We start from the raw sequence: 13,744 nt of genomic DNA, 5'->3' as shown, positions 1-13,744 counted from the left end.
GATCCGACCCAGTGCTCAGCACAGTGCCTGCCACATAGTAGGTGCTAAATAAATATCATTGACTTACTGCCCATAATCATTGTCTGCCTAGTTTCCTCAACTCTAAATGGGCATGATAACAGCACTTACCTCTCAAGAAGTTGTATGAGGACCAAGTGAGATTATCCTTGTAAAGCATTTATCAAAGTGCCTGACACATAGCAAATGCCTAATCAGTGCTTATTTCCTTCCTTCCAAGTACACAGAACATTAAATAGAAAAGAATAAGAGTGGGGTCCTTAGACTACTTTGATCTGAACTCCATTATAGGTGATAGAAAAATGAGGTAGCAGGACTAGCGAAAATATTGAGCTTGAATCCTAATTCTCTTTTTTCTTTGACAAAGCAGTTATTTTATCTACCTGTACAATAAGCCATAAAATAATTAGTAGAAAAGAACAATAACAGGAGTTTCACTTTTCCCAGGATCATTTTTCTCTGAACTCCATTAAATGTGATATGAAGGATGTTTTATTACTAATACCACTATCAATAATGACAATGGAAAATCCACAGTTCACCTTTCTCACCATTCTTCATTATCAGCAGCCCACCAGTTCAGACAGTACACCTATACCTTCTTCGAGCCTTTTCTTGACCCAACATGTCTTTAAAACCAATAAGCCTTAGTATGTCCAGCACATTATTTTGGAATTCACCTCTCCTGATAATTTTTATATCACGTCCCTTTTTTCTTTCTATCTTTATTTATTTTCTCTTGTTTCCATCTCCTCTTGTCTTCTCTGGCAAATTGTCCCTTCTGTGATACCCCCTCATTTACTAATCTTCAATCTCTCCCTATCTCTTGGCTGCCTTCCCGTTCTGTACAAACAAGCCTAAGTCTCCACTATTATTTTAAAAAAATCCTTACCAGATTCCAGCTAGGACGCACTGGGTAGAGCCCTGGGTCTAGAATCAGGAAAATTCATCTTCCCAAGTTCAGATCTTACCTTAGATACTTAGTAGCTGTGTGACTCTGAACAAATCATTTCTCCTATTTGCCTCAGGTCCTTATCTGAAAAATGAGCTGGAGAAGGAAATCCATTCTACAATAGGGTCACAAAGAGTTGAGCACAACTGGAAAATGATTGAACAACAAAGATCCCACCATTATTGCTAAATATCACCTATATCACACATATCCTATATCTTAAAACAAAACAAAACTTTATCATTCAACTACAGCTGATGTCACTGAAGTTCAGTGATTTTGTTAATTGCTGCTTTTAACATCCTTCTTTCCTCCTGCATACTCTCTCCTTTGGGTTTCTCTGCCTTCTCTCTCCTGGTTTGTCTCCTCACTTACCTGTCTATTCCTTCTCAGCCTCTCTCATTGATTCATCAGCCATATCATGCTCAACAACTGTAAATGTTTGTCTGCTCCCTCTTCTCTTTTCTCCATAGATTCTGTCTCAGTAACTTCTTCCAATGGATGCAGTTACTCCCTGTGGGCACACTACCCAGATCTGTACATACAGCCCTAGTCTCTTCTGAGCTCCAGTCCCAAATCACCAATTATTTCAGACATTTCAAACTTAATATCCTAGAGGCATCCTCACTTATTATCTCCCCAGACTCCAAAGCCCACTATCCTTCCAGTGACTTAGGCTTGCAACCTCAGTATCATCCCTGATTCTTTTCTCTCATTGTCCTTATGATCTTTTTATTTCTATTTTTACATTATCTCTTGAATGCATTGTATCTTCACTACTAACACAACCTTATTTTTATTGTTCATCTTTCATTTTGGAAGATAACCTTGACATCAAGGAGTTGATGCCATAACTTGCAAGTAAATTGAGTTTAAGTGAAGGAGAGCTGTGCAAAGTCACCAGCCTTAATTTTTCCTCTGGAACTATTTGGGTCCAGTGGCAAGATATAGATCAGGATGATTGGAGGTAGCCCTGGATGCCGTGGGAATCACTGAACTTTTTGCTCAGGACCTTGTCACCTCTTGTCTGGACCATTGCAGTAATTTCCTATTTGGTCCCGAGTCCCAAGTAACTTCCTACTTAAATCCATCCACCACACAGCCATCAAAGTTACTTTCCTCAAATACATGTCTGACTATGTCATCTCCCTACTCAATAAATTCTAACCCTAGTGCCTCTAGTGCCAATTATAAATTCTAATATCCAAATTTCTCCATACTTTGACCCTTCCTAACTCTCCAATCTCCTTGCATGTTATTCCCCTTCTTTTACCCCAAAGTCTAGCCATAGTGTCCAATCACCATTACCAGTATATAGTGTCTCACTTCCTATGTCCTCACCTTCCCACTGGCTAATTGCCCTTGCTTGGAATGTCCTCCTTCCTCATTTCTACCTCTTGGAATACCTCTCTTCCTTCAAGATTCAGATCAAGGGCTATCATGAAGCCTTTCCAGGTCACTCAGGTGATACAGTCCTTCCCAAAATTACATTGCATTTGCTTTGTATATGTAATTTTTTTTAATCATTTGTGCCCATGCTATATCTCCCCTATGGTAATATATAATCTCCTTGAAGGCAGTAATTTTCACTTTTGTCTTGAGATCTTCAAGGCTTATCACATTTCCTGACACATAGTGCTTAATAAAGCTCTTTGCTTGCTTAATTTTTAAAGTAAGTTTTTATTGATGTATGGCTTTTAACATGATGGTTTCCCCCAATATCCCTCCCCTTCCATCTTTAAGAGAACCATCCATCTCTAAAAGAACCACATACAATAATATTTTTTAAAGAAATAGAAGAGAAAAAGTCAGCAATCAATACATTCAAAAAGTTCTAAAAATGCATACATTATTCAGTAGATGTGGGCTTCCCACCTCCATGAAGGAGGCATTTGGGGAGTATCTCAAAATTCTATTTGTTTTTTCTTTACCATTTTTGTGGAATTCATTTTTTCCCCTGTGTACTTATTCTTTTCATACATATTCAACTCTTTGTATTCATTGGCTCTGTCTACTTCACTCTGTATCAGTTCTTGGAGATCTTTTCATACTTCTCTGTATTCATCACATACATCATTTCTTAGAGTGCAGTAATATCACATGACATTCACATACCATTCTCCCTATCGATGGGCGTCTACTTTGTTTTGAATTCTATCACAGGAAGTGCTACTATAAGATCTTTATTGTGTAATAGGACTTTCTTCTTATCATGGTTTTCTTGGAGGAAAAGCCCAGTAATGAATGAAGTCTGTGGTTCAAAGGCTGTGGATTTAATCTCTTTATTTACATCATTCCAAGATGCCCTTCAAAATGGTTGTAATGATTCACAGCTCCATCAACAGTGCAGTAATGTGCTTATATCCACACAATCCTTCCAGCATTAACTGTTCCCATTCTTTATCCTCTTTGCCAGTTTTCAGAATAGGGAAAACTCAAGGTTTTTTGATTTGCACTGATTGATTTTTTAAGTAAAGTATGCCTTTCTAAAGCCACATTCAGTTTCATACCATCAAATCTCAAATGATACATATGATATGTGCCTCTTTATATTAATATTGCTAGTTCATTTTATATATTTTCATTGGCTTTTTCACTTCTGTGAGACATATGAGGCTATGTATTTTATTGATGATGTTGTTGCTTTTTTCCCTTTCTCATGTTTTTTATTTTCCCTTTTGATTTGTTTTGGGTTTTTGGTTTGTGTTTTTTCTTTTCTTTTTTTTTTTTGCTCAGCATGATAAATATGGGAATATGTTTAGAAAAATTGCACACATTTAACCTAAAAAAATGCAGTCTCCTTTAGAATATAATCTCCTTGAAATCAAGAACTGCTTTTTTTTTTTTTTTCCTTTTTGCTTTGTTTTTGCTTTGTAACCCTAGGACTTAGCACAATTTTCATCCCATAGTCAGGTCTTAAATGCTTTTTGCTGGATGGTTTATATTCTAGGCAGTTATCTAAGTCCTAAAAATAAAAATAGAAAAGTGAGACAGACTATGTTCTCCAAGAGCCACATTTTAGTAGAAAGAATAATGTGCTTAGATTTTGAGGCCCTAAGTTAGAATTTTGGCTCTGCTACAAATATGGTCTTGAATAAGATACTTAACCTCTTTGGTCTTCAGTGTTTTCATCTGTAAAATGAGGGGATTGGTCTAAATGACCTCTCAGATCCCTTCTAGCTCTAAATCTATTTCTGTGGTTTCTGTCCTATTATATTTCTATGATATGGTATGTTTGTGGTTATCTTATGAACAATGCTTACCCTTCCTTTCCTTTTCCAGACAAGTTCATCTTAGATTTTCTCAAGCATTCAAGCAGTCCTGTTTTCCCTGACTATCATTATGTGAAGTCCATCCAACCCATCATCTCTTTTTTTTTTTTTTTTGAGAAATAAGAATCCAGTTCTAAAACACCAGAGAAAGTTTGTCAGTTTGCAAAATCCAGAAAATAATGACTCACTTTCCAAATCTATGAATTATTTTTTGAGAGCCTTTAACATTTTTATTTTGTTTTCTTTGATCACAAATGTGATGAGATTACATATTTATAATACAAATCTCAGAGTATAATTGTCAAAATAATAATATTTAACTGTCAATCATACATTTTGATCTAATACCAATTGCATGAAGGTGACCTCTAGGATTATTTCCTACCTCCTTTTTTTTCATCATCAGGGATAATCTTAAATAGGAGCCTTTTCTCTCTATCCACTTTACTCTTTATTGGTTGTGAACTACAGTAGAAATAGAAGGAAGTAAATGCGTCCTTTCCCATTGTTCCTCTATAGCCTCTGGTACTAGTATTGATTTAATAAGACTTAATAAGTGTGGGAATTCTTTTACCCTGATAAAATTATTTCATTCTTTATCATTTTGTTGCTGGTGTTAGTCATTTTCAGTCATGTCCAACTCTTTATGACCCCATTTGGGGTTTCTTATCAGAATGGTTTGCCATTTCTTTCTCCAGCTCATTGATGAGTAAACTGAGGCAAACAGAGTAGAGTGACTCGCCCAGTGTCACACCGTCTGATACCAGATTTGAACTCCAAAAGAAAAATCTTCCTGACTCCAGGCCCAGCACTCTATCTACTGTACCACCTAGTTGCCCAGTCCTTTATCAATAACCCACTTGGGGAGAAGGGTAACAGAGGAAAAGGGGGTGGTACGTGAAAAACTCAGATCTTCCCCTTAAGGAATTAGCTATCTGTCTTCTACTAAACTATGTAAAAAATAGAAAGTAGGAGAAAATATGTATGTAGACTTGGGTCATTTATTGGGTCTGGTATTCCCTGCCCAGCTATGTATTCAGAATTAATGAGACTCAAGAGATTATGACAAAGATAAAGGCCTTCAATGGATTTGTGATCCCAGGAGCAATTTTGGAGAGGAATGAATTAATCACCCAGATATGCTAGGAGGCAGGATTTCTGGAGAGTCCAAGTATTCTGGCCTCTTCCCCACCCCCACAAAAATAATATGATTTCACAAGGGTTTTGAGGGTAAGGAAGCAAAGACAAATAGCTAACCTTATTCCCAGACCCTGAGGGCTATTTTAAAAAGAGGCCATTGCTTCCTGGGCAAAATATAAAAACAAAGAATAAAAATAAAATGTCTTTCTCAAATTTATGTAAATGAACCAAACATAATTTATTAATTTTCTCTTGATTCTGTACAATATAAAGACTGCATTCGGTAAGCATATATAAGCATACCATCATCTTGTTAAAAGTCTGAAATGGAAATTGTGAGCCAATTAGGTGATCCATTCCCAGGAAGGCCGTGGGAGCCATTCTGTAGTGCTTTCCCCTTTCCCTAGCTTATTCAGGTTAGCTTCAACTAACCACTGATTTCTGACCTCAGGAAAGAATTAGAAATTTAGGAAAAGATCCAGCAGTTCAGCAGAACTATGAGTCACTGCTGAAAACAAGCCATTCCCACCGTCCTGGGATTCCCAGATGAACTAAAAGGTCAGCCTGGATACTAGTCTGATAGCAAATGCTTATCAGCTCAGAAGCATTCAGTTGCCAGTTCCTGTTCCAAGTGTTACACTGGAATTTTACAATTCCAATTTTACACTGGATTTGTTTTGTTTTATTTTGTTGTTTTGTTTTGTTTTGTTTTTATTCAGGAGAGTAGTCTAGTTATAATTGTTTGTTGTTCAGCCATTTCAGTCATATCCAACACTTATTGACCCCATTTGGGTTTTTTGGCAAAGACACTGACAATGGCTTGCCATTTCCTTCTCCAGCTCATTTTACAAATGAGGAAACGGAGGCAAACAGAATGAAGTGACTTGCTCAGGATCACTCAGCTAGTAGCAATCTAAGGCCACATTTGGACTCAGGGAGATGAATCTTCCTGACTCCAGGCCTGGTGCTTGGTGCACAATGGCATCCCTAGCTGCCCATTGTAATCGTGCATTTCACAAATAGTCTGATAACAGTGGAATTGGCTACTTGTCTATTTGTTCTGTGCCAAACTAATTTCTCTTAAATGTAGCTCTAACTGGGTCATTCTCTTATTGCAGGGGCTCCCTATCACCTCCTGGGTCAAATCTAAACTTTTCAGTTTTGCTTTTAAAGTTCTTCATGACCTAACTCCAGCCTAACTTTCCAACCTCATCTATCACTTACCCTGCTATACTTGGCAGTCTAGCCAAATTCACATTATTTCATTCATGTCTCTGTAATACCTAGAGCAGCACCTCCAACAGAGTAGATGTTTGTTCACTGATCATACCTCATATGCAGTCTGCCAGCTCTTGTCTCCATGCCCACCATGTAAATCCTCCTCACTTTTACCTCTAGTCCCCTGTCTTCCTTCAAAATGCAGCTCAAACTTCCCCTTCTAAAGGCTGAGCTTCCCCTGATCCCATCCACTGCTAATGCTCTCCCTAACTAGCCTGTATGTCACCACCTGGTAATTTTGTTAACTTACTGTCTTTATATTTGACATTTATATACTTAGATATGACCTTGTGCTCTCCCCTGTTCAAATGCAAACTGCTTGAGAAGAGGGAATACTCATTCGTTGCATTTGTATCCCTGATGTGTCTGGTACTTGCTAGGCTAATAAGTGTTCATTGATTGATTGACCAAAGGGAGATGGCTGCTGCTTTCCTGGCGCTGGGAACTGTTGGCAAAGGGAGAGCTTAAAGCTGACTGACTTTCTTGCTCTCTTCCTTGCATACCAAGAGCTCCCCTGCTGAACTTCAAATCCGACTCCAGCAGCTAGGAAGCAAGAGATGGAAAGAGAAAATCAACTGGACTTGAAGCAATCTCTCTTTCCTCTGAATGCACTAGACTGTGTTTATACCTTGTCTTTATGTTTTCTTCCTTATAATCCTAATTTTGTTTGCTTGTTTTATCTCTTCTGCCAAAATGTAAACTTTTAGAGGGCAAGGACTAGAATATCATTCCAGTTCAACTTTTTAATTGATACCCCTATTGTGTCTTATATAAAGAAGGTTAGAAAATAATTATGAAATTAAATTATTAAATGTTAAAATATTTTTATATGTAAGGGCATAAAAATATATATTTATATACATATATATACACACATACATATGTATGCACACACATATGTTTATATATATGCATACAAATAGATAAATAACTTTCCATATAACTAGTTTCTTTTATAATCCTATTATTTCATTTTATGCATTATTCTGAGTCCAAATTTCACCAAACTGCCAAAATTACAAAGATACAGAAAAGATTAAGAACCTCTGAAGGGGAAAAAATATGCAGATAAATGTGGAAATATGTGCAAGAATTGCACATTTAACCCATGTTACATTGTTTGCTGTCTAGGGGAAGGAGAGAGAGAGAGAGAGAGAGAGAGACTTGGAACATGGGGTTTTACAGGGATAAATGTTGAAGACTATTTTTGCATGTGTTTTAAAAATAAAAGCCTTTTTCCCCCCGAGGCAATTGGGGTTAAGTGACTTGCCCAGGATCTCGCAGTTAGGAAATATTAAGTGTCTAAGATTAGATTTGAACTCAAGTCCTCCTGACTTCAGGGCTGGTACTCTATCTACTGTACCATCTAGTTGCCCTGTAAAAGGCTATTTTTAAAAAAGAAAGAAAGAGAGAATATGCAGCCTCACTTGCTAGTGTATCATAATTTTTCTAATTTTTTTTTGTATTGAGTTTTTTTTCTTTTTTGTACAAAGGAACTTTCTCAGTCTTCTTCCATTCTTTTGTACTCTGCAGGAACAACATTCAAATTGGGGAAACACCTTTCCAAATTTTAGCTCTGATACTTCTGAAAAAAATTTTTTTAAATGTGTTTGCTTTTTGTTAGGCTGTCCAGTACTTTTTCCTCCTTTTAAATTCATGTATATAAGTGAATAATCTTCCAGTTGATAATTCTTACTCTAATCTCTTCTCCAGTTGTATTTTTTGTGTTTTTGTGTGTTATTGTTACTTATGCATGTATCATAACTTTTCACTAGGCCTCAGGTTGTATGATGGCAAATCCTCTACGATCCTGATCTTTGTATAGCCCCACAGTTGATCTGCATATAGGAATTGCTTGTATTTTTGTTGGGTCCATGTTGACATAGGGGCTATAGCCATATTCTTACTAGTTTCAAAATCTGGTTCCATTAGAAAAGAGAGATGAAAGCTCTTTATTTACCTACGTTCCTTGCGTTATTTTCCTTCCTTTGACAACTTGAGTTTGAGTAGCCCTGCTTCTTCTTCCTTGACTGACTCTGCTCTTTTGTTTTGAAGTGAGGTTATATGTATATGTACGTGCACATGTGTGTGCACATATATGTTCTGAGTCTTATAGGAAGATGGCCCACAGTCAGATAACCTTCTTTACCCATATTCAGATCTGTAATGCTCCAGTCACAATCCATCCATGATGCCCAATCCCAGTAACTTGGAGCCAAGTCCTTCCATTTGCCCTAAGAAATCCACCCAACACACTGGGGCCGCCTTTGCTTTATCTTGTCAGTGTACAAATAATGTCAGATACCTAAGCTGTCCATTCCTTATCCTTCAATTGTGACTGGTGACCAGTCAACTATTTTTTTTTCCATTGGTACATTTCTTTGATAACATTCTTTAACAGCAACAAACTTTTGAGCGCTTACTCTGTGTCAGCCACTATGCTAGACCCTGAGGCCTCAAAAGCAAAATGCTCCCTGCCTTAGAGGAACTTAAGAATTATTAGGGACAAACAACAAACTTACAGTAAGTAAATATAAAATATAACACAAAATTGGAAGAGGAGTAATGACTGGAGGAATCGGGGAAAGGCCATGTTGGCAATTGAGCAGAGGATTGAAGAGAGCTAGGGATTCTCATAGTGTGGAGGTAAGGAGGGAGAGGGTGCTAAGTCAAGTTAAAGTGGTGGAAGAGAATGACAAGCAACTTAAAGAGATCAGTTGGCTGGAAAACAGAAAGTGGGATAAGGAGTCAAAAATTCATCGGGAAAGAGGGATTGAAAGCAGATAGAGAAAGGCTCTCAATATAAACGTTTCCTTTTTATACTGGAGGTAATAATAAAGAACAATCCAGGAGAGTGACAATCTGGCAGCTCTGAAAGACAGATAGGAGAGGTGAGGGGCTTGTGGCAGGGGCCAGAATTTGTGGGCAGATGTGGGAGGTTGTGGAAGTAGGATCAACAAGACTCGGCAGCTCGCTGGATAGAAGAGAATGACATTGTTTATATCACCTCTCTTCAAGGTTCCTTGTTTATAATTTGCTCCACCCACCATGCACCTCTCCATTGCTTTGGGGCTGATCATATATGATCACATGAGCCATAAAATCCATCCCCCTCACACTTTTAAAAAGTGATAATACAGGGGCAGCTGGCTGGCTGGCGTAGTGGATAGAGCACCAGCCCTAAAGTCAAGAGGACCTGAGTTCAAATCTTTCTACCTGTGTGACAAGTCACTTAATCCCAATTGCCTCAGCAAAAAAAAAAAAAAAAAAAAAAAAGTGATAATACTGAATAATCATGATCAGAAAACTCAAGAATGTGTAGGGATTTTTTATCCTATAAGGATTGGTGTGGGATTTTTTTGACTCACTCATCCCTTCACATTCTTACTTATCTCCCAGAAGCCTCAACATGCACGGGGGGAGATCAATGCATCCTGTACTCATGGGATACAGTTTGTCATCTTGCATGTGTATCTCTTATCCCTTCATACCTTCTCATATTACCATTTATTAGAGATGCATTTATGTTTATTTCCTTGCTTATTATTGAATTCCTTGCCATCACCTCTATAACTAAATATCCATTGTGACCAAATCCTTTTATTTAAGAAAATTCTCAGTTTTCCAAGCTTAGAGAATGAAATTTTCAATCTTAAAATGCTTGGAGTTTTTATGTGGTTTAAGTAATAGAAGCAGAGTGTCCAAAAGGCTTTAATTATATTGTTCATCCATAGCCTGTTGGGACCATTGTTTTGCTTCCCAATTTTTTCAAGAAATTTTTTAACTTATCTTGGCCATATTGGATTAAGGTGAAAGAGTTAGGTTCGTAGGAAGATTTAAAACTTTGCTTCTAATTGAAGTATTTATTACTGGCTAGAAAAGCCCTTTCTGTGAATGTGTTTTAAATTCACTTTGACTGTTATCAGACATGCTTCAAGAGATATTGTATGTTGGAGGTGGAGTTAATTGAGTTTTTAAGGTATAGCCCTCAGTTGATTGAGTTTCTCAGGTACATCCACTTCTCTGGATTATTGGAATCAATATAGTCTGTTAGGCAAAAATACACTACTTAGGTGGGCTGACTAGCCTTTGAGTCTAGAAATCCTGGGTTCAAGTCCTATAGGCAGAGTACCAGACACCTCTTTTTAGGAGTATTCAAGAAGAGAAGTCATAATCAGAAATCCATTTTTTATGAAGATTTTTTAAAAATGTATGAGAGTTACCTTCCTTTTAAAAATCAGAACTAAACTGGATTTAACCTACTCTTTTTAATAGCAAAACATTGAATTTCCTCAGACAAATGCAGTCAAGGTGAAGTTTATGTTAAAAATGTCATGGCTGATTGAATTTCCTCAGTAAGCCTGGAATTGTTGTCCCTTTTCTTATAATTGTCATTCCCACAATTCCCTGGCGGTGAAGGTAATTTGATTGGTATTTTATATCTACAGTAGATAGGAACTTAAAATCTTTTATTAATTAAGTTTACATGTAAGAAGTTCCTGAAGATTTTGGACATTATGAATCTTTCTTTCTTTCCTGTTATGCCAAAGGGAATCCTGGCTGCTAATGAAACTCCTCCTGATGATAGCAGCCCCCACTTCCTGAATCCTGCATTAGCCCCTTCTTCAACGGCAAGCTCCACAGTAAGCCTGGAGAAGAAACCGGAAGACAAGGGAGACAGCCCTTTCACTACTGCTGAGGGCCAGAAGAGCATCCCATTGGCTGTGACTGATGCCTTGGAACACATCATGGAACAGCTGAACGTCTTAACCCAGGTGAGCAGGCACAGATTGACAGAACGCTTGTGGGGCGGTCATCAGCCAGACCAGGCCTAAAAAAGAGCCGGGGTCCAGACTCACCAGAACCAAAGCAAAGTTCTGCTCTAGTTCTGCTCTGCAATAAAAAGTTCCCCTGTTCAGAGATCTGCCAGGGAGCTAGGGCTCCCCCATTCTCCTCTTCCTTCTCTTTAGGGAGTCAGCGTTTCTTATCTTAGCCCAGGGCTGATTCTTCCCCCAAGGCTCACAGCCTTTTCCCCCTCCTTTCCTTCCATGAATCTCTAGTTTCTCCTCCTTGCTGACTCTTTCATTCTCCTTTCAGACCTGCTCGGGTCTCTTTTCTCTTACAAAGCACCTGCACTTGTTGGGGAGTATGGTCCTTGGGGCATATTCCAAGCGTCTCACTCTCCATCTCTGCCCCTTCTCACTACCTACTCCAGTCAGACCTGCGTAGGTACGTGAACCCTACGGCCCATCCTTCTACCCTCTCACACTCATGTCCAGGGCACATTCTTTCTTCTGCTCATTTGAGGCCTGTTTTCAGTCTGTTCCAAACAAGGAGCAGCAGGAGAACGCTTTTTTCTTAAGTAGTCCCTAAAACCTCACAACGCTCTTCTTCCTCCCCCAGCATCCTCAGGGCCCCTCACTTTAAATCCCTTGCACACAGTAGGCACTAGATAAATGCTTGTTAAATAGGAGAATCACTGTACTGCTAAGCTAATAAGAACAATGCAGATAAGGATTTCTTTGGTGTCCTGTGACCAGAAGGGAGCAGCACAGACCCTTAAGCAAAGAAATAGAATATTGTGCCATATATTTGGTCTTGTTCCTAAGAGCATCGATTTTTGATTCAGGGACTTTTGTTTGCAGTGTTTTCCTATTAGCTCATTGTTTTTGTATGCAAGGTTGTGACAGCAAGCTTTTACGTCTTGCGAACTTAGAAAAATAACTGTCTATGATTAATTATGGTTTCTGTTTAAAATACATTATGCTAATGTCATGCTCATTTCTGTAGCTACTTCAGCATATACCTCAAATATCTTAAACACTCACTCCCCTTCCACATTTTCTCTTCTCCTTATCCCCTTGACTTTTTTGGTTTTAATTCTTTGGATGTAACCTATAGATTCTGAGGAAGAAAATCCCTCTGATGTACATTAGAACACTGCTTGACAATTTTGAGTCTCAGAGAGTGGGCTGGAACAGGAAGATGTCAAATGCCTTGCCCAGGGTCACACTATCACGTCTATGTTAGAGGGGAAACTTAAATCTAGGTCTTCCTGATTCCAAAATCCCCAATATCACATTGTCCCTCACCTTTTTGTAGGATTCCTAGATGCAGGAAGGATAAAGCCTTCAGCAAATGCACCCATAGAATCATGCTTTTGAAAATTGTGCTCAGGATCACTAAGTCTGGGTTGCAGTCCTACCTTGGCCCATCTGGGCATCAGACCCTGGACAGATCCTATCACCAGCTCTCTGAGACTCTCAAGTGAAGAGCAAGTGGGGTCCCCTGATCTTGGCAGGGGAAGTGTCCTACTCTCTGGAATTCCAGCCCTTCTACCTCCTGAGGGTTTTCTTTGTGGAGTCCTATGTGGGTTCTGTGGGCCTGGCGGAGCCCAGGAGGCTAGAGAATAGCTGGTTGTCCACCAGCATAGGTTTGCTCTGTGTCACAACATCCGAATCCCATGCTCATCATCTCTGTGGCCAGACTTCCATAAAGCCACAGGGCATTTCCCCCTCCCAGAGGCCATTTCCTGGCAAAAGCCTCTCAGTCGGCTTGAGGTTTGATGCTCACTTCCCTCCTGGCCCCCAACTTCCTCTTGTTATCTAGTGGCTTTTCCCTTCCTCGTCTTCCCCAGTGCCGCTCCTTGGGGTGAGGGATGATTCCTCCTCTTTCCCACTTTGTCACCGTCTGGACCACAACCTCTAAGTCAACTCGACCTCTTCCTAATTTTTTGAAACTAAGCCTCAAGTTGTGGGGGTGGGGGACTTGGTTGATGAGGAAGAGTCAGAGTAGGGAGGGTTGCAAGAGCTGAATCCTCACCCAGCTTATTTTTTCAGCAAGTCCATGCTTCACTGGGCCCTCCTCCTCCTGAATAAATACATTCTGAAACACTTTGTTTCAGATGACTCATGGCTTCCTGGCTAACTCAGACCTGGGTGGTTTGTAACTGTTTTTGAATTGGGAATCAATTAAAATTCAGTTATTTACATTTTTTATAATGGCAAGTTGTGTATAGCAAGCTTCCCTGATCTTAAAACTCTTGAGAGTCTTAGAAGGAACTTTTAAATGTCAGTGATTTAGA

At 38.9% G+C, this 13,744-nt stretch overlaps 1 protein-coding gene across 1 annotated transcript in view; it reads left to right on the top strand.

Moving 5' to 3' along the window:
* The window catches only part of POC1B (POC1 centriolar protein B), a 95,082-nt gene that overhangs the window by 78,595 nt on the left and 2,743 nt on the right, over window positions 1-13,744 (top strand). Inside the window, exon 11 of the mRNA XM_031939890.1 lies at window positions 11,211-11,435. Within this exon, the coding sequence (XP_031795750.1) occupies window positions 11,211-11,435 (225 nt within the window). The remainder of the gene's footprint in view (window positions 1-11,210; window positions 11,436-13,744) is intronic.

This window comes from Sarcophilus harrisii, chromosome 5, assembly GCF_902635505.1.
Source record: "Sarcophilus harrisii chromosome 5, mSarHar1.11, whole genome shotgun sequence".
In the NCBI taxonomy this organism is placed as follows: domain Eukaryota; kingdom Metazoa; phylum Chordata; class Mammalia; order Dasyuromorphia; family Dasyuridae; genus Sarcophilus; species Sarcophilus harrisii.
The sequence above is the reverse complement of the archived record's forward strand: the minus strand, read 5'-3'. Positions and strand labels throughout refer to the sequence as shown.